Source organism: Leopardus geoffroyi, chromosome B4 (assembly GCF_018350155.1).
Source record: "Leopardus geoffroyi isolate Oge1 chromosome B4, O.geoffroyi_Oge1_pat1.0, whole genome shotgun sequence".
Classification (NCBI taxonomy): Eukaryota; Metazoa; Chordata; class Mammalia; order Carnivora; family Felidae; genus Leopardus; species Leopardus geoffroyi.
The window spans coordinates 80,040,724-80,061,773 of record NC_059341.1 but is presented as its reverse complement, the minus strand read 5'-3'; the positions used below and the strand labels follow the sequence as shown (position 1 = coordinate 80,061,773).

The window sequence follows — 21,050 nt, the reverse complement described above, 5'->3', positions numbered from 1 at the left end:
GCCTGCAGAGTCAGTGTGCGGTTTGGGAGAAAATGTGTCGGATATTTTGGGGCGGTCACGTGGGCGGGCGGGCTCCGAGAGGCCCCGGGACAGTCCCAGCCTAGAGCCCGTGCCCCCCCCCCCCGCCCAGAGCCCCCCATTGCCGTGAGCCCCTGACACCGCGACGCCGCATCCTCGCGACCGCCCGACGCCGGGACCTGGGGCTCAGCGGCCTCCCTTCCCCCTCCCTCCCCTCCAGGTGAGTCAGGCGGGGAAGCAGGCTCGCCGCCGCCCGCGGACGCCTGGGTCCCCGCCGAGGTGGGCTGGGGGCGGGGGCGCTGGGGAGCGACGCCGCTCGGTCCCTGCCGGGGCTGCTCGGGCGGTCCACAAGGCTGGAGGGGCTTCCTGCCAGACTTGGGGGTCAGCCCCGATGCCGGAGGGATTGGGGAAGATTTAGACAGGCTGAGGCTGGGCTGGGCTTCAGCAAAGCTGCATTTCGGTGAATAGTGGGGAGAGCACTTGGGGACGAGTCTTCAGGCAGAGGGGTTCTAGCCTACTTTTGTGCTTTGGAGTGTGAGGGAAGCCAGGGTTCCCTCCGCAGGGGAGTCTGAGGGGTGGCCTTCTGGTCCAAACTGGTCCAAGTTCCTCTTTCCCCAGTGGAATGGCCCAGTTTGGACATCAGAAAAGCAAGGAAAGCATCCAGAGGCAAGCGCTCCTAGCCCTCTGGGTCCAGGAGTTTGCAGAGACAAGTGGATAGGGTAGGGGTCTGTGAAGGTCCCTTAAACCCTCAGTTCTATATTCCCTCTCATTTGTCCCCAGGTAGGGGGTGAGTCTTGGTTCCTTCCAGCCAAGGATGGGGGCTCCTCAGGAGTATTCAGGAGGGGAGCCCAAAGGGAACAAAGGAAGAGCAGGAAGACCTAGGAGTTGTAGTCTGGGAGCCCCATTGACATGCCTCTCTGTCTTCAGCAGTTACAGCCCAGTCCCCTCAGCCTGACCCAGTATGTAGGAGGGGATCTCTGCAGGTGGCCAGAGGGTAAGAGTATGCATGGGTGTATGTGTGGGGGGGGGGGGGCAGGGGAGCCTGAGGAGGTGTCTGTAAGGCAAGAAGCTGAGATGACTGTGCCCCCTGAAGGGGGCAGGGCATGTCCAGGACAGCTGCAATCCCAGATCAGGTCTGAGACTCCTGCCCTTATTGTTACTCCTCAGATGCTGAGTTGGGGTTGAGGACCATAGGCAGTGTCCCATATCCTTGAGGCAAGAAAAGAGAGGAAGGAAGAGGGGGCAGGGGGCAGTGTATGCAGGGCGCCTGGAGCTTGGGTATCCCAAATGGACATACACACGCACACGTACATGCCCACGCGTGCATGCACCCATACACATGCACGCTGTAGCTTAAAGTCTGGTAGGCAGCATAGGGCACACACCCCCGCCCCGGCACACCCCCACCCCTGGCTCAGAAAGCCACCTAACTGGCACCTCCAGTTCCCCCCTCTGCCCCACCCTGCCCGTGCCCTCCATTGCCCACACACATTCCACTGGCATTGCCTGCCTGCCTGCCTCCTGGGCACTGCCCCTCCCTGGGGCCAGTGGGGTGGAGGGAGGGCACCTGGGGATGAGAGGTGGAGAGCTCAAGGGTCTGGACTCCCCCAAGGGTGGCACAAGGCCAGGGAAACCCAGGCCACCGCTGCCTCCTGGGGAGCAGGCTGGGGGCCCAGGCTAGAGCAGAGGATGCCTGGGTTCTCCGCCCAGGCTGGAGATGGGGTCATGGAAAAAGGTGGTCGTGTTTATACAGAGGGGAGGGGGGCAGCGGGTGGAGAGCAGCCGACAAGAGCAGCTTTGTTCCAGGCTCTAGAGCAGGCAGGGCAGCAGGGAGACGCGCCCCCCCCCCCCATCCGGCAGCCCCCTTCATCCATGCCCTCCCTCGACTCCACCTTAGCCCTAAGAGAAGCAGCTTTGTAAGGGCCCCTTTCCCCTAGTCAGCCCCACCTCCATCTGAGGTGGCATCTTGGGAGGAAAGAAGGATTCTCTTCCTTCCACAGTTTCCCCAAAGAACCAAGGCATCTGGGTCCCTAGTGTAGGGTTGCCTTTTACTCTCTGTACCACTGTCTTTGATCCCTTGGTCCCTTCCTCCACCCAGGACTTAAGACCCTCCCCTTCCCTTCCCAGCCAGGGCAGATAGGAAGCAAGGCTCAGAAATGGGATGCCTCTCTGTCTCCTTCCCCTCTCCACTCAACTCTCAAGTCCCTTCTCTGAGGGAAATTAGGAGGAAGTCTGGGGGAGAGCTGGGCTGCCCTTCACTCATTACAGCCTCATTCTCTGGTAAGGACCAGGAGTCTGAGCATCCCTCTCTGGGACCCCGAAGTCCTCCCACCCCACCCTCAGGTCTCTGTTTCCCACCTGTAAGTGAGAAGCAAAGACAGTGGGTGCTGGAGACAGATCCCAGGTTCTGTCTAAGGCAGTCTGAAAAAGATGGGGGGGCTTTAGTAGCTTCTCACCCTTGGCATTGGAGGGGTTAATCCACCTGGAATGTGGCCCAGCCTGTTGAGCTATGGCCCAGGGGCCTCTGGGGCCCGGACTCCTGGCTCCACCTGGGCTTAACCAGAGATGAGGACTTGAGGGAATAGGGGAAGGAAAAGGAGAAGGACCCTGGGGGCTTAGGGCTCAGACTTTCAGGGCCTGGGGAGAGACTGGGGTAAGGAGTCTGAGGGTGCTGGGGATATGGGTGATGCCCGGTGAGGAACAGGGGTAGCTTCATACATGGGGACTGAGTGAAGCATGGTGGGGTTGGAGTCTGAGTTCCTGTAACCTCCTTGATAGTTTAGCCTCAGGAGTTTGAAGGCCAAAGTAGATGAGAGATAGAAAAGAAAGGAAAGGAAGGAAAGGAAGAAAAGGAAGGAAGGAAGGAAGGAAAGAAGGAAGGAAGGAAGGAAGGAAGGAAGGAAGGAAGGAAGGAAGGAAAGAAGGAAGAAAGGAAGGCAGGAAGGAAGGGAAGAAGGAAGGAAGGAAAGAAAAGAAAAGAAGAGAAAAGAAAAGAAAAGAAAAGAAAAGAAAAGAAAGAAAAGAGGATGGAAGGGAGAGAAAGGAAAGCAGAGGTACAAAGACTGAGATATATTGATTCTAGAAGCAAAGACTAATAAAAGGAGATACAGAAATTCCTATCACCTACCTCTGGGCCTGCCCATGCCATGGTCTCTGTGTTTCATTCTTAGTCCTTCTCTGTCCTTCTGCATCTCAATCCATTATGGTTCTGGCTGATAGAGGAGTTACCGAGACTGGGGTGACTTTCTTTCCCCAACCCCTCACTCCCTAGAGGGTGGTTCTGGGGCTCCTGAGAAAGCCAACGTTTCCCTTATCAGAACAGCAGGAGAGAAACCACCTGCCTAGCACTAGGATTCCCATTTCCTCTCTTCCTCCTTCCTCTCTCCCTCCCTTGAGCTCAGGTTTAAAATCTCAAGAGGCAGGCTACATTGGAAGGAGGATAGGATGTAGGGAGGTCTTCCTGGAAGCAGAGGGCTCAGAGAAGACAGAGAAAAGGAGATGGAGAAGCAAAGTAAGGGGAGGACAAGGAGAGGAGCTCCCTGGCATCATACCTGGCACACAGTGGCCATCAGCATCTATGGATTTGAAGGAGAGAATGCAAGACCAGTTAGGGAGTGAGGAAGGGGTAACTGGAGAGAACTGGGAGAGGAAACTGGGAGAGGAGTATTGAGGAAGACAGAGACAGAAGGAAATGCTAATTACAAGAGAGGTATTGAGGAAGAGAAGGTACAAAGAGAAATAACATGAGACACACAGCATGTAATATTTGCCCCATATCATTCAAAACATTTTACATATGTTAAATCATTTAATCCTCGCAACAGCCTTATGAAGTGGGCCCTATTATTATTCCCTGTTGACAAATGAGGAAACTAAATTCAGCAAAGAGAGATTAAGTAACACGCCCAAGGTCCGGCTAGCAAGTGGTGGGGACCAATTCAGGGCGCCTGGCTCCAGAGTCAGTGTTCCTACTCACCGGACTGCAACTCCTCTTCAGAGAGGTGTAGGGCCCCAAAGTTACAACAGAGATGTTTGCTTTTCCCGGGGTAGTAGAGAATTTGAATATATATATATACACACACACAGATATATATACATGTATATAGACACACATGTATGTGTGTGTGTGTGTGTGTGTGTGTGTGTGTGTATATATATATATATATATATATTTTTTTTTTTTTTTTTTTTTTTTTTTTTTTTTTAAATAAAGTAAGGTCTACACCCAACATGGGGCTTGAACTCACGACCCCAGGATCCAGAGTTGCATGTTCCACCACTAAGCCAGCCACGCGCCCTGAGAGTTTGGATCCTGGCTCCACCACTTACAGCCATGGGACCTTAAGCCAGTCACTTAACTTCAGTTTCCTCCTCTGTGAAATGGGAATCATAATTCCTACTTCACAGGGTTGATGTGAAGGTTGAATCAAGTGTCTAGCCCACTGGTGCTTAATGGTCCCTTCTCAGCTTGGGAGTCCTCTCTGCCAGGAGTCCTAAGACCATTATTCACTTTGGAAACCAGTTTACCTTTCCCTGGGGAGTTTTTCTCAACCTGTATTAGCTCCTGCCCTGCCTTCTACCATGTGGTAGAGGGCCCTGAGGCAGGGCAGTGCAGACCCTGGAAGCATACAGGGAAAAGGCTCCAAGTGAGAGAGGGCCGTGGGGCTTGGAACCTTAGGGTGATCATTCTCTCATCCCTCCCTTTCCTCTCTTTCTCCCTAGGACTCTTGGAGACCCAGTGGGCAGGCCAGGAAGGGCGGGCACGGAGCCTCCCAGGCTGGGGCAGTGGGCATGGGCGGGGGCTGTGGCTGAAGACCTCCCCCGCCCACTGCAGACCCCAGGGGATTCAGCCTCTCTCACCGCAGCTGCCATGGCCACCAATAAGGAACGACTCTTTGCAGCGGCTGGTGTCCTGGGGCCTGGATCTGGCTACCCAGGGGCTGGCTTCCCCTTTGCCTTCCCAGGGGCTCTCAGGGGGTCTCCACCTTTCGAGATGCTGAGTCCTAGCTTCCGGGGCCTGGGCCAGCCTGACCTCCCCAAGGAGATGGCCTCTCTGTGTGAGTCTCAGGGACCTTGGGGGATGAGGGCAGGTGGCAATAGGAAGACATTTGGAGGGTGGGTGCTACAGAAAATTGGCACGCTAGTTAGCAAGACTGGCAGGGATGGGGGTTTGATCTAATGGAGTAGATGACAGGGGTGGCCATGACAGGAGGGGGTTTGGATGTGGAGCAAATGGCATTGTTTGCAAATGAGAGTTCTCTTGCCCAAGATGTCTAGAATGTTGGGGTCTACAATCGCCTCCCGAGTCAACAGGCAGTGGGGAACACTTTGCATGGGCAGCCAAGGCTGGGTCTGGTGAAGTCTGAGGCTTCTGCCTGCATGCAGTGGTGGGTACCAGGAAGCACCCTGGGGAATGGAGGAGGCTGGAAGGCCAACCAGCTGACTGTGATAGAGAGGTGATATTGTTCTGAATTAGGGGCAGGCAGCACGAAAAGGAAATGAAATGGAGCCAGGTGCCCAAAGATGTGTGGGGTCAGGAAAGTCTCTTGTTGGTGCTAGGGAGGGTGGAATCAGTTGCAAAGAAGGTGGCTCTTGCACCATAAGTAATCCAGGGAGGTGGAGGGGGTGTTTCCAGAAGCATCCTCTCCTCCAGCCATGTGTGTTCTGGATGCCTCCCCTCCCTCTAGGTCTGGCATGGTGCCCACGTGCTGCAGATCCCTACTTGTCCCTCAGGCCTGCCCTCTTTGGGTTAAGCTTTTGAGTGCTGACAGCAGACAAGCCTTAGGCCTCTCCTCTTCCCTCTGGATCTCCTTTCCTCCCACTTGGTAGTTGGTCTTCTTGACCAAGCCATTACAGGCGTGGGTGCCCATGAGCTGGAGGGCTGGACTGCTGGGTTCAGTGGGGTAAAGGGTGAACATGTGAGAAGCCCTCACCTGGAAAGAAAGAGAGGTGATGGGAGGAGAGACACAGAGAAGGGCAGCTCCAGAGGCATAGAAACAGAGATGGAGAAAAAAAGACAAAAAGATCAAGACATCCTTTATAAGCTCCACAAGCTCAGGGAGAGGGAGGTGGGAGAAAGGGGCCCTGCCTTCAGGAGGGGCAGTCGGAGGGTCGTGTGTATGTGTAAAGAAAGGGGTGACTAGATGGGGCTGGCAGCTTTAGTGGAAAGACTGTGCTCATCTGGAGAAGGCGTGTGTGTGTGTGTGTGTGTGTGTGTGTGTGTGTAGACCACATGCAGTTGTGTGTGCACAGCATGTCCCCGAGACTCTGCTCATATACAAAATTCCAGTGTGTGCAACAAAGAGTCAGTGTGAGGAGTGAGGCGGTATTTAATAGGGCTGCTGACGGTGTGTCTGGTGTTTGGTGAGACCTGCCAGTGGCATGTCTGTAGCCCAACAGGGGTTATTTGGGTGGCATGCAGGTGAACAGGAGAGCACAAAGCCCCCCTTTTTGGAAACCTCAGCTAGGCTTCCCCTACCTCATTTACACCCCATGAATCTGTCCCAGGGCCTGGGGAGGTAGGAAGAAACCATCCTCCCACATGAATGTACTTCTTGCAGAGAACCACACGACTCGGTCCCTTGGGACTTGAGTTTCTCAGGTTCTGGGAGAAGCCACTAAGGCAGAGGGAGGAAGGTGGGAGAGGAGAAAAAGAATGGTAGTGGGGGAATGCTGAGAGCCAGTGGCCAAGCCCCCAGGGAAGCTCTCCTTGGGCCCCTGTGCCCTGGACGCATGGAGATCAAGGTCAGGGATCAAAGTAAGGTCAAGACTGGGGAAGGGGTCACCCTGGGCTCTATCCCCCAAGGCTGCCCTGAAGGAGGGGGTAGGGGCCAAAAGGAGAAATCCAAGGGAGGAGCCAGAACCAAGGCAGGTAGCTGGAGAGGGTGCGGCTGGCAGCAGGGGACAGGCCCGGGCAGAGAGATGTTGGTGGGGTGGGGAGGAGGGGAAGGCTTGGGTCCAGACAGCCTGCACGAGAGTGGAGCATGCAGCACCCAGTGGTAAATGAGGAGGCAGAGGGGAGAGGAAGGGATCCTGGAGTCTGGGAGACCTCCCACAGTGGGAGAGAAGCTGAGGGGTGAAAAGGTCTAGTCTCTCATTTCTCTGACCTGCTGTCCCTTTTTTGCCTGGAGCCACCCAATGGAGGGGGATTGGAGGCCTAAGTCTGATGCCAAAGCCACACTCACCTTGAGTCTGTGTCTCTCTCTTAGTCTATGGGAGGGAGGGTGGTCCATGAGGGAAGCTGCAACTTCTCCCTGAGGCTGCCTCCAGGATCCTACTGCTGGGTCCCTAGCACCTTGGAGACATCCACGTTGAGAAGGGAAATCTTGCCCCACCCCTTGGGGTTCTCCAGGGGCCTGAGTGGGTAAGGCAGGCATCTCAGAACCCTGTGGTGGAGGAGAGGAGGGGCGGCGGGAGGGGGGCATGTGCTGCAGAGACAAGCACAGGCCTGTGTGCATGGGAGAGCAGAGGTGTGTATGTGTGTGCACGTGTGTGTGCTCACACGTGTGCATGAAACCCTGGGGTCTGTGTCTCTTTGTATCTCCGTGCTTATGAACACTGATGTGTTCTGTTTGCTTTGACAAGACTACAGGGAACAGAGTGGGTCGGGAGGGACCCACTTCCCTCTTCCCCCTCTCGAGGAGATGTCTGTGGTGGTGAGGACCTAGCCCTGTTTATCCTCTGAACTTGGTGACGGTGTCCCTGGGGCAAGGAGCCCAGGCGGCACCACACTAAGTCACATGGAGAAACTGAGGGCAGGCTGGCACAGGAAGAAAAAGAGTTCTACTTAAAAGCAACTGAAAAAGAGAGACTCAGAGACCTAAGCAAGGTGACAGAGCACTACACAGGCCAAAAGGCACAGACACAGAGAGAACCCAGACGCTGGGAGAGGCCAGCAGAACAAGCAGGCGGGTAAGGGTGGCAAGCAGGCGGCAGTGAGGCCTCCTCCAGGAAAAAACCCCAGCCGACTGCCTCCTTCCCTTCCCCTCCCCTCCCCGGTCTCCGCCGCTCAGGCTCGGGCTCCAACTCCAGGCCTACACAAACGGGGCTTTGATTGCAACAGGAAACCTCTCCGGCGGGGGGAGCTGGGCAAGCCGCCGCCGCTGGGGCCCAGGCTGCACCCCCCTCTCCTGGCCCCCTACCCAGTCCCAGCCCCCATCCTGCCCAGCGCTCCTTACACCCCTGCTTTGGGCCCCGTCCCCCATTCACACCTCCCTCTCTCTTCTGCTGCCCCCTCCTCCAGAGACCCCTCCCCACCGCCCTTCAGGTGGGACTCCTAAGTTAGGACTTACCCTTGGGGCGGGGCTTCTTGCTTTGAAATGCCCCCTCTTCACCTTTTTGAGGGAAGGTTTTGGAAGAAAAGGAGAATTTAGTGGGAGGAATTCAGAGCCAGTTATCCTCCAGCCCCATCCAGAAGGTGGCAGGAGGGGGGGAAAAGGAGGGGTGCATAAGGAGTTAGCTGTTCCTCCCTCCACAGTCCCTCGTTGGCCAAACTCATCCTTGCCAGGGTTGTAGAGGCTCTGAGGGGTGACCATACAAGACTCTCAGTGCTAATGGCCTTGTTAGTGGGGGAGGGGTATGCTTCTCTTTGCCTCCGGGGTCTTGACTTTGTGGGGCTCTAGTGGGGAGGGGTGCACTGTGATGGTGGGGATCATAGATGGGGACGGGGGTGAGTCAGGCAGCAACCCCCCCTCATACTCCCACCAGGCTGGTGGAGAACATCTGGTTCCCATGAAATGCTAGAAGGCTAATGGGTCTAATTGCTGCAATAAGGGCTGGGGGGACTTTGGGGATAAGAGGGGGCACTAGATCCCCCCCATCCTCTTACCTTCTCCTCAAGGCTGTACTAAGTAAGACTGCCTAGAATGGGGGGTTGGGGTTGATGGGAAGGGTGGGCCTGGCACTCTAATGCCTTGTCCCTTAAAGGCCCCCTCTCCCTGCAATGCCTGGGAAGCACCACAGATGGGGTGATGAGGAGTGGGGTGCATCTGGTGAAGAGAAAGGGGGGGCTATTGAGGACTCATGACTTCCTGGAGCCCTCCACCCCCCTCCTGTGCCCCACTCCCAACCCCCCTCCCTGTGGCCTGGCCACTTCTGGTTCTAATTACCAACCAGGCAGGCTTGACTTAATTGGGACCTTTCAGATTTGGGAGGAGAGGGGGATGGGGGGGTACTGACAGCCTGGAGTTGACTAATCAGGGCTCTTTCCCCCTGGTTGGGGGGTATTTCCCATTTTGTACCTAATTTTTTTTTTTTACCACTGCCCAGATTCTGATTCAGAAATCTATCATCCCCCCCTTTTTTGGGGGTGGGGGGGCTGGCTTCAGAAATGGGGTATTTCAGGTTGGGGGCAACAGCAGGGAGCTCACACTGGGTTGGAAAGAACACTGCAGTCCCGCTTCATCCCTACTTCGAGCCCCCCAATCAGGCCTGGCACCCCGCGCCGCCCCCCGCATCCACAAGCCTGGCCCTCCTTCCCAGCCCTGCCCCCCTCCCCCCTCCCCGTACCCGGCCGCCACCCCGGCCCCTCCTCCGCGCCCGCCTTCCCTTCCCTGCCTACTCTGGCACCCCTTCCTGCTTTTTATTCTTCCAAACTGGCGCCCCACTCCTGCAGCACCCCCAGTGCGCCCCCCACCCGGTACAACAGATTCTTAGAAAAGCGCGCCCCGCCCTGGCCCAGCCACAGCCGCCAGGCGGGGGAAGGGGCCGGCCGGGCGCCTCTCCCGCTCCCCCGGCGCTCCCCGTGTGAGCCGCGCTGACAGAGCCGGCTGGGCCGGCCCGCCGGGCGGCCGGGCGGCCGGCCGGGCGGGGCGCGGGGGAGGGGGCGGTTTCCGGGAGTCGCCGCCGCTGGAGCTGTCCCGGGGCCAGGGTCCCCGATTCGGCCGGGCGGCTAGGGCAAACTCTTGACGTGGCCAACCCCCCGCCCCCCTCACCCCCTGCTCCGCCGGGCGAGGGCGCTCAGTGCCCGGAAGGGGCTACCGAGGGGACAGCGAGGCGGCCCTCTGAGATCTGAAGGGCACTAAGTGTGGCACTGAAGGGGAGAAGGGGCTGTTATTGCCAATGGGGGGGGATATGTAATGGCTGTGAGAACAGTTGACGACCGGACCCGCAGTTACAGCCGAGAGGGGCCCTTGGCAGTTTGGGGCAACTGGAACGGTAGAAAGCCTGGGGGAGGGGAGTTGGCACTCAGCAGGGCAGCTTCGTCGGAGGCGCGGTTGGCACCGTAGGGGCAGTTTGGGGTGGGAGTTTTGTGCTCTGAAAGTGAAGTCAGGTTCGAGAAAGGGGCAGTGAGAGACGCGGTGGAGCGCCAGGGGAGCGTCGGTCGCGCGACGGGGCTACGGGGACTGGGGAGGGAGGCAGCCCGGGCCGCGGCGGAGGGAGGACAGCTCCGGCTAGGAGGAGTAGACTCCAGGCAGCGCAGGAGGGGGCGGGGGACTCCGCGGCGGCGCTGGCGACGGCCTGGGCGGGGTGGGGCGGGGCCGGGTCAGGAGGAGGTGAGCGCGCCCGGCCACCCGCCCCGAGGGGGGTTCCCGGAGAGTTCACGGCGGGAGCGCGCTCCGGCCCTTCGACCGGGGGTGGGGAGAACGGGAAGGAAGGAGGAGGCCGCGCGCGCCGAGCCGCAGGAATGTACGGTTCGGCCTCGAAGCGCGCGCGCGGAGGGAGAGGGAGGAGCCAGGCCTGGGAATGAGGGGGTGGAGGTAGTGCAGGTCCCCGGGCCCGGGAGAACTGCCCCGCGCTGGGAACCTGCATGTTCCCCTCTCCTCCGTCTTCCCTGACACCCCAGCCTGTAATGACTGGTGTGCAAAGAGTGTTGGGAGGGATAGGGGGAAAACTCAAAAGGAAATGCGTGTGCTTGGTTCCTCTATTCCTTCCCCCCATCCCGGACCAGGGCACGCGCCGAAGTGCAAATGCGTGCAAAGCCTCGGGGCTGTGGAGAGAGAATGCTTGCAAGCATTTTCCCGAGCCAGATGTGCTTGCACAAATATGTGCTTGCATAGATGTCTGTGTGCCTCTGTGATTTTATGTGCGTGCAGAAAAAATGCATGCGCACTATTGCATATTTGCAAATATGCGGCGCCTGCCTAGATAAATGCATGCACGGGTTTGTGTCTAAGCAAGCGCGCGCGCCGGGTGCGAGTGTGTGTAAGTGTGCGCTCCACTCCCAGCTCAGCTCGTCTTAGTGCCCGGCCCCCTTCGCTCTCCAAGCCCCACCCCCCACCCCTCCGGGCTTCGCTTTTACAAAAGGTCTCCCCAGTGTTAGCCGCGGAGGCGCCCAGAGCGAGCCGGCCCGCGGCCGAAGCGGCGGCCCTGGCTTTGCGCCCCGCCCAGTCCCTTTCCCCTGCTGGGGATCCCCCTCTTCCCCGCCCACCCCTTACCCCCCATGCAGCCTGGCGCCCTATGCTAGCCCTCCCCCTCCCCCCCTCCAGGAGCGGGGCGCCGCCGGGGGAGGAGGGGGAATCGGCTGCGGGTCCTTGGTGTTCCTAGCACCCAGCTTCCCTCCAAGCCGGGTCGCGATGTACGACTGCATGGAGACATTTGCCCCGGGTCCGCGACGGCTGTACGGGGCGTCGGGGCCCGGGGCCGGCTTGCTGCGCAGAGCCACGGGCAGCTCCTGTTTCGCCGGATTTGAGTCTTTTGCCTGGCCGCAACCCGCCAGTCTGCAATGTAGGTACCAGAGCCCAGGGGTGGGGGGTGGGGTGCAGGAGAAGCAGCGGCTCACTCTTTCCGTGTGTAAAAGGTGGAACTGGGGTGCAAGCGGAGATTCTCACCCTCTCTATGTGAGGGGCGGGTATGTACGAAAGAGAGGTACTGGCCCTTTAAACGTGGGACTTCAGCGACTCCTTTGGGTGTGTGCATTAGTGTTTGGAGTGTGTGTGGTTTTTATGGTGGGTGTTTAGGTAGGAGCTGTGGTTGATGCCACTCCAGAATTCCTGGGGATAGGGAGAAACCGAGGTGTTATTGGTAGCTTGTGCCCGCAGGTCCGTGGCCCCGGAGAGATATAGCACCCAGGGCCGTGGGTGGCATTAGTAGGGTCCATGTGGGAAGTTGAGAGCGTAACAAATATTTGCAGAGCGTGTGAATCCCTGGAGTGTGCGGCGCCTGGCGTCGGCAGTGTGGGTGTGAGGGTAGGGGGTCTCTCCACGCAATGTCGCCCTCCGACAGCGTTGGCAGGTCCTCCACACGGCCGTATGAAGGGATGTTTGTGGCGTGAGGCCGGGAAGGCGTGTGCCCCTGCGTGGCTGCGGGGGCGGTTTTGGAAAGTGCTGCGTTCGAGAGTTCATCCTGTGTGTTCTTCGTGCGGGGTGCACCGGGTTGTGCACACAACCAGGAGAAGGCTCGGCTCTGGCGCCCCCTCCCCCATCTTAAAAAGCACTGTGTGGTAATGTGTATAGGATTGTATGCAGAGAGATGACTTTTTCCTAGGGCTCCAACACACACAACTTCAGTAGGAAGCGTAAAGTTTAAAGCAAAGCCTGTTTATGGTGGGGGGCGGTGGCCTGGAGGAGGCAGCGGCACGGAGAGTAAGACTACTGGGTCCCCAAATATCCATCTTCCCCTCTCTGTGAAATGGGAGATGCCAGGCCTGGGGCCCTGGAACCCCTTTCCAGAGCGGTAATAAAAAGCTGGGGACTGAGAGGCAGTAAAAATGAAGTCCAGATGAGAGGCGGCTTTGAAGCCTGGGCCGAAGTGCCTGGCGGGGGTGGGCGTAGGGAGGAGCCGAGAGGGGAGCCTGGAACACCCCCCAAATTTACCCCGGGCTGGGACCGCGCTGGTAGCCCGGTGCGGACGCCGGCGCGAGGGGCTTGGGGGCAGCTGGGAAGGGGCGGGTGGCGGGCGGGGCGGCGGGCGCTGGGGGAGTGCGCTCGCGGGGTCACCGAGCCCCCGCCAACGCGCCTCGCTGCTTGGCACTCGGCAGCGCTGTTTACGAGTTCGGCTTTTTTTTTTTTTTTTCTTTTTCTCTCCTTCTTTCTTTTTCTTTTCTTTCTTTCTTTTTCTTTCTTTCTTTCTTTCTTTCTTTTTCTTTTTTTTTTTTTTTTTGGTTCCAGGGCAGAGCTGCTCAGATTTAACAACTCCGAGACTGAAGGAGGGAGGTGGCAAACAGGAGACCGTACTTTGGGGTGGGGTGCGGCAAGAAGTAAAAGTGTGGCATTTATAGGGTGGAGAAAGCATGGAACTGTTCTTGCTTTGCACCAAATCCTGGTGAATTCTTAACCTTCCTTTCACTGTCCAATAGAAAGGGGAATTGGGGTATGTTGGGAGGGGTGCTGAGGTGGAGAGACTCCCAGGAGGGCTTTTTGTGGGGGCTGGGTAGGGATCCAGCCCTTTCCAGGAGCAGGGCAGCCCCTCCCCCCCCCCCCCCCCTTGGCTGGCAGTATGGTTTTGCATTTCAATTTGGACCAATTAATTTGGCCTCTAGGGTCTTGGTGGGCTTCAGGCCTGCTCCACACACTTTTAGAAAGTAGTTGAGACCTGTGTCTAAAGCAGGGAAGGAAAGAGGTCCCTTGAGGGGAGGGCCACATGGTGTGTTTGCGGGTTTTTGGCGGTGTCCTGGTGCCCCGGTGTTTGTCTGGTAGCTGAGCTGCTCTCTTGCAAATGGGAAGCTGGATGTTGGGGGGCAGCTTTATGATTTGTGCATTCACTTCCACAGTGTGGTTGGAGTGAGTGTGCCTTTACGCCCGCCCGTGTGTGCTCTTCGGTGCCAGGGGCCTGTTGGGACATAGGAAGCCATTGGTAGTATGTCTACTTTTGTGCCCTGACTGTTGTTGATGTGTGAGAGTGTCTCCAAGGAGGTGTGTATCAGATTGTGAGTCTGGGCTTCTCAGTCCTGCGCCTCGCAGCTGGGAGCGTTTACAGCCGGTTATAAAGAGTTTGTTTGAAGCTCCGCTCAGCCTGGCCAGGAATTTCCTCAATTTCAGCAATTTGGGCTTTAAAAGGAGAAAAACCCAGAGCCCACCCCCCTCCTCCCCAGCAGGGGCCCCTGCCTAGCCTGGGAGCAGCATCCCGATGGTGGGGTCTCCGCCCAGGGCTGAAGAAGGGAATCTTAGCAGGCTTGACCCAATTAGCCTTCTTGTGCCCTTCACCCTCAGATTGACCAGAGCCACTGGGGTGCACTCGAGGGTTCAGAGGGCCGAGTTGTGCCAGAGGGGTGCCCAGAAGGGGTGACAGTACCACTCAGACAGGAAAAGCTGTCCCCAGGCCTGTCTCCTTGCGGCCCCCAGTCTTTATAATTGCCTGGCACTGCCCTATGCCAGTCTGACCGCACCCAGGGCCCTTTCGCAAGAGAGGAAATGAGGCAGCGCTCTGCGGGCAGGGAGGGCGTCAGCGCCTGAGTGAGCACCACCCCACACACTGGCCTGCGGGCAGCATGTGTGCCCTCCTAGGACTCCAGGAGGGGTCCTGAAAGGCATTCCAGCCAGCCCCACGTCTCTCAGTGCCCCTCCTGGAGTCTCCCGCCCTGGGGCCTGAATAGACTCGAGGCACCTTCTTTCCTCCCCTCTTCTCTGTCCTTTTCCATTGGGGAATCTCACTCCAGCAGGATTCTTATGCTAATCGTGTCGGTGTGTGTTGGGGGGTGGGGAGGGCTTCCCTCCTGTGGGGTGGGTGGAGCTAGCCCGGAACCCCAGCATCCTGGGCATTCCTTCTGCCCTTCTGGCGGTATGGGGCGGACTTTTGACCAGGTGGGCTGCAGCGGGTTAGAAGGAAGAAGGTGCTCTTGAGGTGGGTGCGTGGGACTCTCCTTAGGGAGGGTCTTCGCATTTTCTTGCGTTAACTTGGGCCCTCTAGGTTTGGGCAGCGGGTCCTACAGGTTGAATAATTTCTAGGTTTTTCTGCCTCTGAAGATGAACCACAGACCCCAACCCCTCCCCCCCCCACAAAACCGAAAAAGGTTTACTGAGCAGCCTCCTGAACAGAGGGTGCCCACTCCCACCCCTTCCCTGTGGCGTGGGCCAAGGCCCCGTTTGAGCTGCGATTGGGTATTTGTACAAGGGGAAAGTTTAGGAGTAAAGACATAGGCTCAGAGAGGGTCCAGAGATAGCTCCCCTCCCCCTCCCCCAGGAGCCCTGTTTACCCACTGTCACCTGACTTTTCCCGCTTTGCTACACCCCCAACCGCTTCTCAACCTGAGGCTCTGAGCAAATACCTCAGTCTCTCCTTCCCCGACTTCTTGACTTCTCAGACTCCCTGCCTGGCCACTTAGGTCTAGTCAGAGAACCTGAGAGCCTGGGCTCCACCATCAATTGGCAGTGTGTCCCTGGGCTGGTCACTTCCCCCCCTTGGCCTCAGTTCCTTCAGGTGTAAAATCGGGCTGTTGCATATCTGCTAACCTACTTTTCTTGATACCTGTGTCCCCTTTGCTCCACTGCCTCAGTGGTTTCTGGGAAAAAGGATATTGGCCGTTATCTGGGGCGGGGGGGGGGGGTGCGGGTATGAGAGGGAGAAGTTGGAGGATTATTTACCCTGTACTACTTGAGAGAGAACAAGGTCCTCTTTGACCTCAGGGTACCTGGGGTACTGAGTCATTTATCCAGGTGTAAGCTACAGGTGGCTGGTGCTTGCCTACCCAGCCCCAAATCTATTGCCTCAGGAAGAGGAGGATGATGGGAAGTAGATAACCCAGCAAGGTGGACCGATGTGACAGAGAATGACTGAAGGGTGCAGAGCCACAGCCCATAATCCCTCCACCTACCCACTTCACAGCTGGGGAAACTGAGGCCCAGAAGTTAACTTCCAAGATGGCCTTGGCCTGGAATTTGAGGAACCTCACAGTGTCATGAGGGCTGGCAGTATCTGAGGGCTCGGGCTGGCACTGTTGTGCAGGGAGACGGCCAGACTGCGGCGGGAGGTACACTGGTAGCTGTTGTTCGGGGCTTTCTGGAAGTGTTTACTATGGGTTAGCTGTGCGTGGTTGTTGGGACTTTAAGCCGCTGTGGTGATGATGGTGTTGTCATCTCTGAGCTGGAGGGACAAGTGGGAATGCGGTGTGCCTGTGTAGTGAGGATGCCAGGGAGATCTGAGGGGTCCTTCTCCCCCGACCCTCATGTCATTGCTTTCCCCCTCAGCGGTGGAGACACAGAGCACTAGCTCAGAGGAGATGGTGCCCAGCTCGCCCTCACCCCCTCCACCTCCTCGGGTCTACAAGCCGTGCTTCGTGTGCAATGACAAGTCCTCTGGCTACCACTATGGGGTCAGCTCCTGTGAAGGCTGCAAGGTGTGTGCATAGTGGGGGTGGGGCGCACTGGGCCTCTGGGTCCAGACCAGAGGGGCAGGACGCTGTGCGTGGGTGGCCATTCCCACGGAGTGGGGAGGAGCTGCTTTGCACACACGTGGCTCGCAGGCTGGGTCCAGCCTGGGGCGACCCGCAGGGCCTGTGAGAGAGGCTGGTACTCCCAGCATCCTGCTTCACTGCCCACCCCCCACCCCCAACTCCAGGGCTTCTTCCGCCGCAGCATCCAGAAGAACATGGTGTACACGTGTCACCGCGACAAAAATTGTATCATCAACAAGGTGACGCGGAATCGCTGCCAGTACTGCCGGCTACAGAAGTGCTTCGAAGTGGGCATGTCCAAAGAAGGTAGGCCCGTAGCGCTGGCCTGAGCAGGAGCCCTCCCGCCCTCCCCTGTCATTGCTGCCCTCTTCCCACTGGCCACCCCCACTTCTCTGACCTCTGAGACCTGGCCTGCCCTGGGATGCTGCCTCCTCCCTGGCCAGTCCTGTTTGGTTAGTGCCATTCACCTAGGAGGCCCCACCCCTTGCCATTCTCCCCTCTCAGAGCTTAATCCTTCCTCTGAATGAGTGAGTGGGGGTTACCTACCGGCTCACTTTGCCCTGTTTTATGGGGAGGTTGGGGGGGGGGCTTGCCAGTCCCCTCCCCTGCGCCATTGTGCTGCCAAGGCTATAAGTGGATATCCTGCCGCCCGCATATCCTGCCCCCCCTCCCTAGCTCCTGAGGGGTGACAGGAAGGGCAGGATGGAGCCGAATGGCTCTGGAAGGGAGCAGGGGCTGCAGGCCCTGGGTGGGGCTGGAGAGAGCCAGCCTGGGAATGGGAGCTAATGTAGGAGCTAGGGAAACTGAGGCAGTGGTTAGGGTCCCAGGGAATAGATGTCCATGATAAGGACTGAGCGCATGATATTAGGATGAGAGGGGATACCCAGAGGGAGGTTCTGAGGGTCCCGACCCTCCCGTGCCTTTGCCCCCAAGCTGTGCGGAATGACCGGAATAAGAAGAAGAAAGAGGTGAAGGAAGAAGGGTCGCTTGACAGCTATGAGCTGAGCCCTCAGTTAGAAGAGCTCATCACCAAGGTCAGCAAAGCTCATCAGGAGACCTTCCCCTCACTCTGCCAGCTGGGCAAATACACCACGGTGAGTCCAGTGAGGGCAGGGGATTGTTCGCTTTGGGGACTAGGTACGGGTTGTATTGAGGCCATGGTCTGGTGCTGAGGGACAAGGAAAGGCAACAGAATGCAGAGGGGGGAGCTGGGGGTTTGGGTGGAAGGAAGATAGCCCCCAGGGCGGGGCTTAGCTTGCATTCCAACCTGCCCTCCCTGTAGAACTCCAGTGCGGACCACCGGGTGCAGCTGGATCTGGGGCTGTGGGACAAGTTCAGTGAGCTGGCCACCAAGTGCATCATCAAGATCGTGGAGTTTGCCAAGCGGCTGCCTGGCTTTACAGGGCTCAGCATTGCTGACCAGATCACTCTGCTCAAGGCTGCCTGCCTAGACATCCTGGTAAGTTAAGCCCTGTGGCATGTCTCCCACTAGGCCTGACCCTCATGTGAGGCCAAGGAGTTGGTTTACCACAAAGATTTCATTATCTCTCCTTCCCCCTCCATTCTGGGACTCCCCAGATCGCCTTTAAACCCAAGCTTTTTTTTTTTTTCATCTTAACTCCCCTCCCCAAGACCCTATCCTACGCTTCTGGATGCTCTGCCTCCTTCTGACTCCCCTTCCCTCCCCAGGCTTCAGATTCTCCACCTCTGCCTTCCTCCCCATGCCTGCTGCAGGTTGTCCTCTTTCTGGACTTAACCTCCTCACCTTCCACGTACATCCCATTGCCTCTTCTCCCTACCGGACATGTGGTCCTCCCCAGAAACAGCACTAACCCTCCCCCTTGCCCACCTCCAGATGCTGCGGATCTGCACAAGGTACACCCCGGAGCAGGACACCATGACCTTCTCTGATGGGCTGACTCTGAACCGGACACAGATGCACAACGCCGGCTTTGGGCCCCTCACAGACCTCGTCTTTGCCTTTGCTGGGCAGCTCCTGCCACTGGAGATGGATGACACGGAGACAGGACTGCTCAGCGCCATCTGCCTCATCTGCGGAGGTGCAGGGGCGCCCCCTGGCGTTTGCTCAGACTCCTTTCCCACCACAGCCCACACCTGATCTCTGACCCGGCCGGAGACCTTGGTCCCTCTCCCTGGGATTGTTGCACCTGCCCCATCCACAGACTTCTCAGACCCAGGACAGGCCCTCTAGCACCTTGGAGCATAGAACAAAAAAGGAGAGAGGAGCCAGAGAGAGCTGAGGAGGTCCCAGATACTGGTGCCGAGATAGGGGTGTGGGCAGGAGTGATTTACCAGAGGGGAGAAGGTACAGGGCGTGGAGCAGGGGAAGTGGCCTGGGTAGGCCCAGGAACAATAAGGCAAAGGGCTGATAGGACAGAGTTTGGGGCTTGGAGTGCCATAGGTCAGGGACAGCTGGGGATCAGCCACTTGTCACTGTGTCCCCCATTTCTTTCTCTTTCACTGCACTGTGCTTGTTCCTGTAGACCGCATGGACCTGGAGGAACCTGAAAAAGTAGACAAGCTGCAGGAGCCACTGCTGGAAGCCCTGAGGCTCTATGCCCGCCGGCGGCGGCCCAGCCAGCCCTACATGTTCCCAAGGATGCTCATGAAGATCACTGACCTCCGGGGCATCAGCACCAAGGGTTAGTCATGAGGGAACCTCCCCTCTCTCTCCCTGGAGCTGTTGGTCTCCCAGCACAGGCAGGCAGACAAGCAGAGACAAGAACAGAGTGGGTGCGAACCGGGCGGCCTACGCTCTGGAATCCTAGCTCTGCCACGGGCTCGTGGGGAGACTCTGGGCAAATTCCTTTACTTTTGGTGCCTTGTTTTCATGTTTGTAAACCGGGCTATACTTACATCTACCTCGTAAGCTATCGAGAAGGCTAAACGAGTTAACGCAACGGGCCTAGAACCGCCCTGAATTAACGACGCCATTCCCCAGTTGCGGTAGCTGCATTTCAAGTGCTCAGTGGCTAGTGATGACTGTACTGGACGAAGCAGATAATGCCATCATCGCAGAAAAGTTCTGTTGGACATTGATGGTTCAGAAGGATGCCTGGCAGATAGTAGGTGTTCAATAAATACTAGCTATTGTTATGAATGTGAGTAAGAACAGGCCTAGCAACAATTGGCCAGTCGCGGATATGGGAGGATGGAGTGCCTGGGGAGTGGAGGTGACAGTTGGACTCGGTGTGATCTTTGAGGAGATGGTCTGAAAAATGGGATGGCTTGAAAGAATGGCAACGGGCTTGGCAGAGAAGGCACGTAGAAGCTGCAGGCAGAGGAGTGGCCCCCAGGAACTCTGCAGAAGGGAGAGGGTGAATCTGAGACAGACAAGTGGCAGGCTTGTGCTGGGAGCCCCTGGAAGGCCAAGAAAGGTTAGCGAGTTGGCCTCAAGGGGCATGGGCCTCTGTCCCCCCAAACCTTTGTTCCTCTGTTGCAGGAGCAGAAAGGGCCATTACCCTGAAGATGGAGATTCCAGGCCCGATGCCTCCCCTAATCCGAGAGATGCTGGAGAACCCTGAAATGTTTGAGGACGACTCCTCGCAGCCTGGTCCCCATCCCAAGGCCTCTAGCGAGGATGAGGTTCCCCGGGGTCAGGGCAAAGGGGCCTGCAGCCCCCAGCCTGACCAGGGCCCCTGACTTCCCCTGCCGTGGGGGTTGGGGCTCCAGGCAGCAGACTGACCATCTCCCAGACACCACCAGTGACTGGGGGAGGACGAGCTCTGCCCTCTCTCCACCCCTTCCAGTGAGCTCCTTGTTTTTGCCAAAGTTTCCAGGGGTGCCTCTGTGTTCATCCCCTTCTTGTTCTAACTGGCTCCCTTTCCTGTCTCGGGGGCCTGCCCTGCTCCCACCAGGAGAGAGGGCAGAGGAGTGAGCCTGGGTTTGGACTCTAAAATCTCGGCGCTGCCCCTCAGACACCAGGGTCCCAGGCTCCCCAGGGCAGGAGGAAGACCCTGCCAGTTCCAAAGCCCCTTCCTCTGCCCGGTGCTTAGGCCTCTGGGAGCAAACAGGAACACTAGAGACCAAAAAAGGGGCGCAGGGGGAGGGCTGAGCCCACCCTCTTGCCCCTGCCCTTGGTGCCTCATGCTGCGTAATGCACCTGCCGGGCTCACACTGCCCTCTGTGCCCCATCCTCGTGCCAGGTCAGGTTGGGGCAGGCTGGGCCCTGCATTTCTGTGGAGGGCCAGAGGGTGAAAGGGACAGATGCGCGTACATTCGGCACCTCTTTGCTTGGGCCCAGAGTTGACCTTGTGCCCTCCGTTACAAGCCCCTCCCTGAGCCCTGTCATGTGCCTTGGGCTTCCCCTGCCTCCCATCTCAGCCACCGGGGCAGGGACGCTCCTACACTACAGAGGGGCCAGGGGATCCCTCTCCCCCTAGTGCCTTACCCCCCTTGATCTCCAGAGCAGCTTGGCCCAGGGAGTGGGGGGTGGGCGCTGCTTAGCTGGTCCTTCCCTGACCCAGAGGAAACCTCTATTTATTTATTAGCTTTTGTTTACACCCTGGACTTGACCCCTTCCTCCAGGGGTCTTGGGAGGGGGAGCCCAGGGCCCCTGTGACCCTTCCCTTCTTCCTCCAATCCCCAGTTTGTATTTAGCTGCCAAATAAGATTCCCACTGGCTCCCCTTTTTCTCTGGGGGGTCAGGGTGCTGTTCCCTCCCCTCTGTTTACATCTCCCCTTCCCCGCTGTATCGCATATTGCTGAGTTTTCTATTTTTGCAAAATAAAGTGATGGAAACTCA

At 57.8% G+C, this 21,050-nt stretch overlaps 1 protein-coding gene across 5 annotated transcripts; it reads left to right on the top strand.

Annotated features, from left to right (window-relative positions):
• On the top strand, positions 1–21,050 carry RARG (retinoic acid receptor gamma). Of its 5 annotated transcripts, none has more exons than XM_045463167.1 (10): positions 1–238; positions 949–1,012; positions 4,741–5,075; positions 16,080–16,228; positions 16,450–16,591; positions 17,219–17,379; positions 17,568–17,744; positions 18,141–18,345; positions 18,790–18,948; positions 19,749–21,050. In XM_045463167.1, the coding sequence occupies exons 3-10, from the start codon at positions 4,889–4,891 to the stop codon at positions 19,946–19,948; spliced, it is 1,380 nt and encodes a 459-aa protein (XP_045319123.1). In that variant the 5' UTR covers positions 1–238; positions 949–1,012; positions 4,741–4,888; the 3' UTR covers positions 19,949–21,050. The 5 variants fall into 5 exon arrangements, with proteins under 5 accessions (XP_045319123.1, XP_045319122.1, XP_045319124.1 ...); XM_045463166.1 differs by having other exon boundaries at positions 946–1,012; XM_045463168.1 differs by lacking the exon at positions 949–1,012.

What these genes read in the sequence shown, in the direction of transcription:
- RARG (XM_045463168.1), top strand. Translation starts at nt 4,889, where the DNA reads ATGGCCACCAATAAGGAACGACTCTTTGCAGCGGCTGGTGTCCTGGGG. An exon ending in AGCTGGGCAAATACACCACG is followed by an intron (nt 17,380 to 17,567) that starts GTGAGTCCAGTG and finishes CCCTCCCTGTAG; the next exon opens with AACTCCAGTGCGGACCACCG. An exon ending in CATCTGCCTCATCTGCGGAG is followed by an intron (nt 18,346 to 18,789) that starts GTGCAGGGGCGC and finishes TTGTTCCTGTAG; the next exon opens with ACCGCATGGACCTGGAGGAA.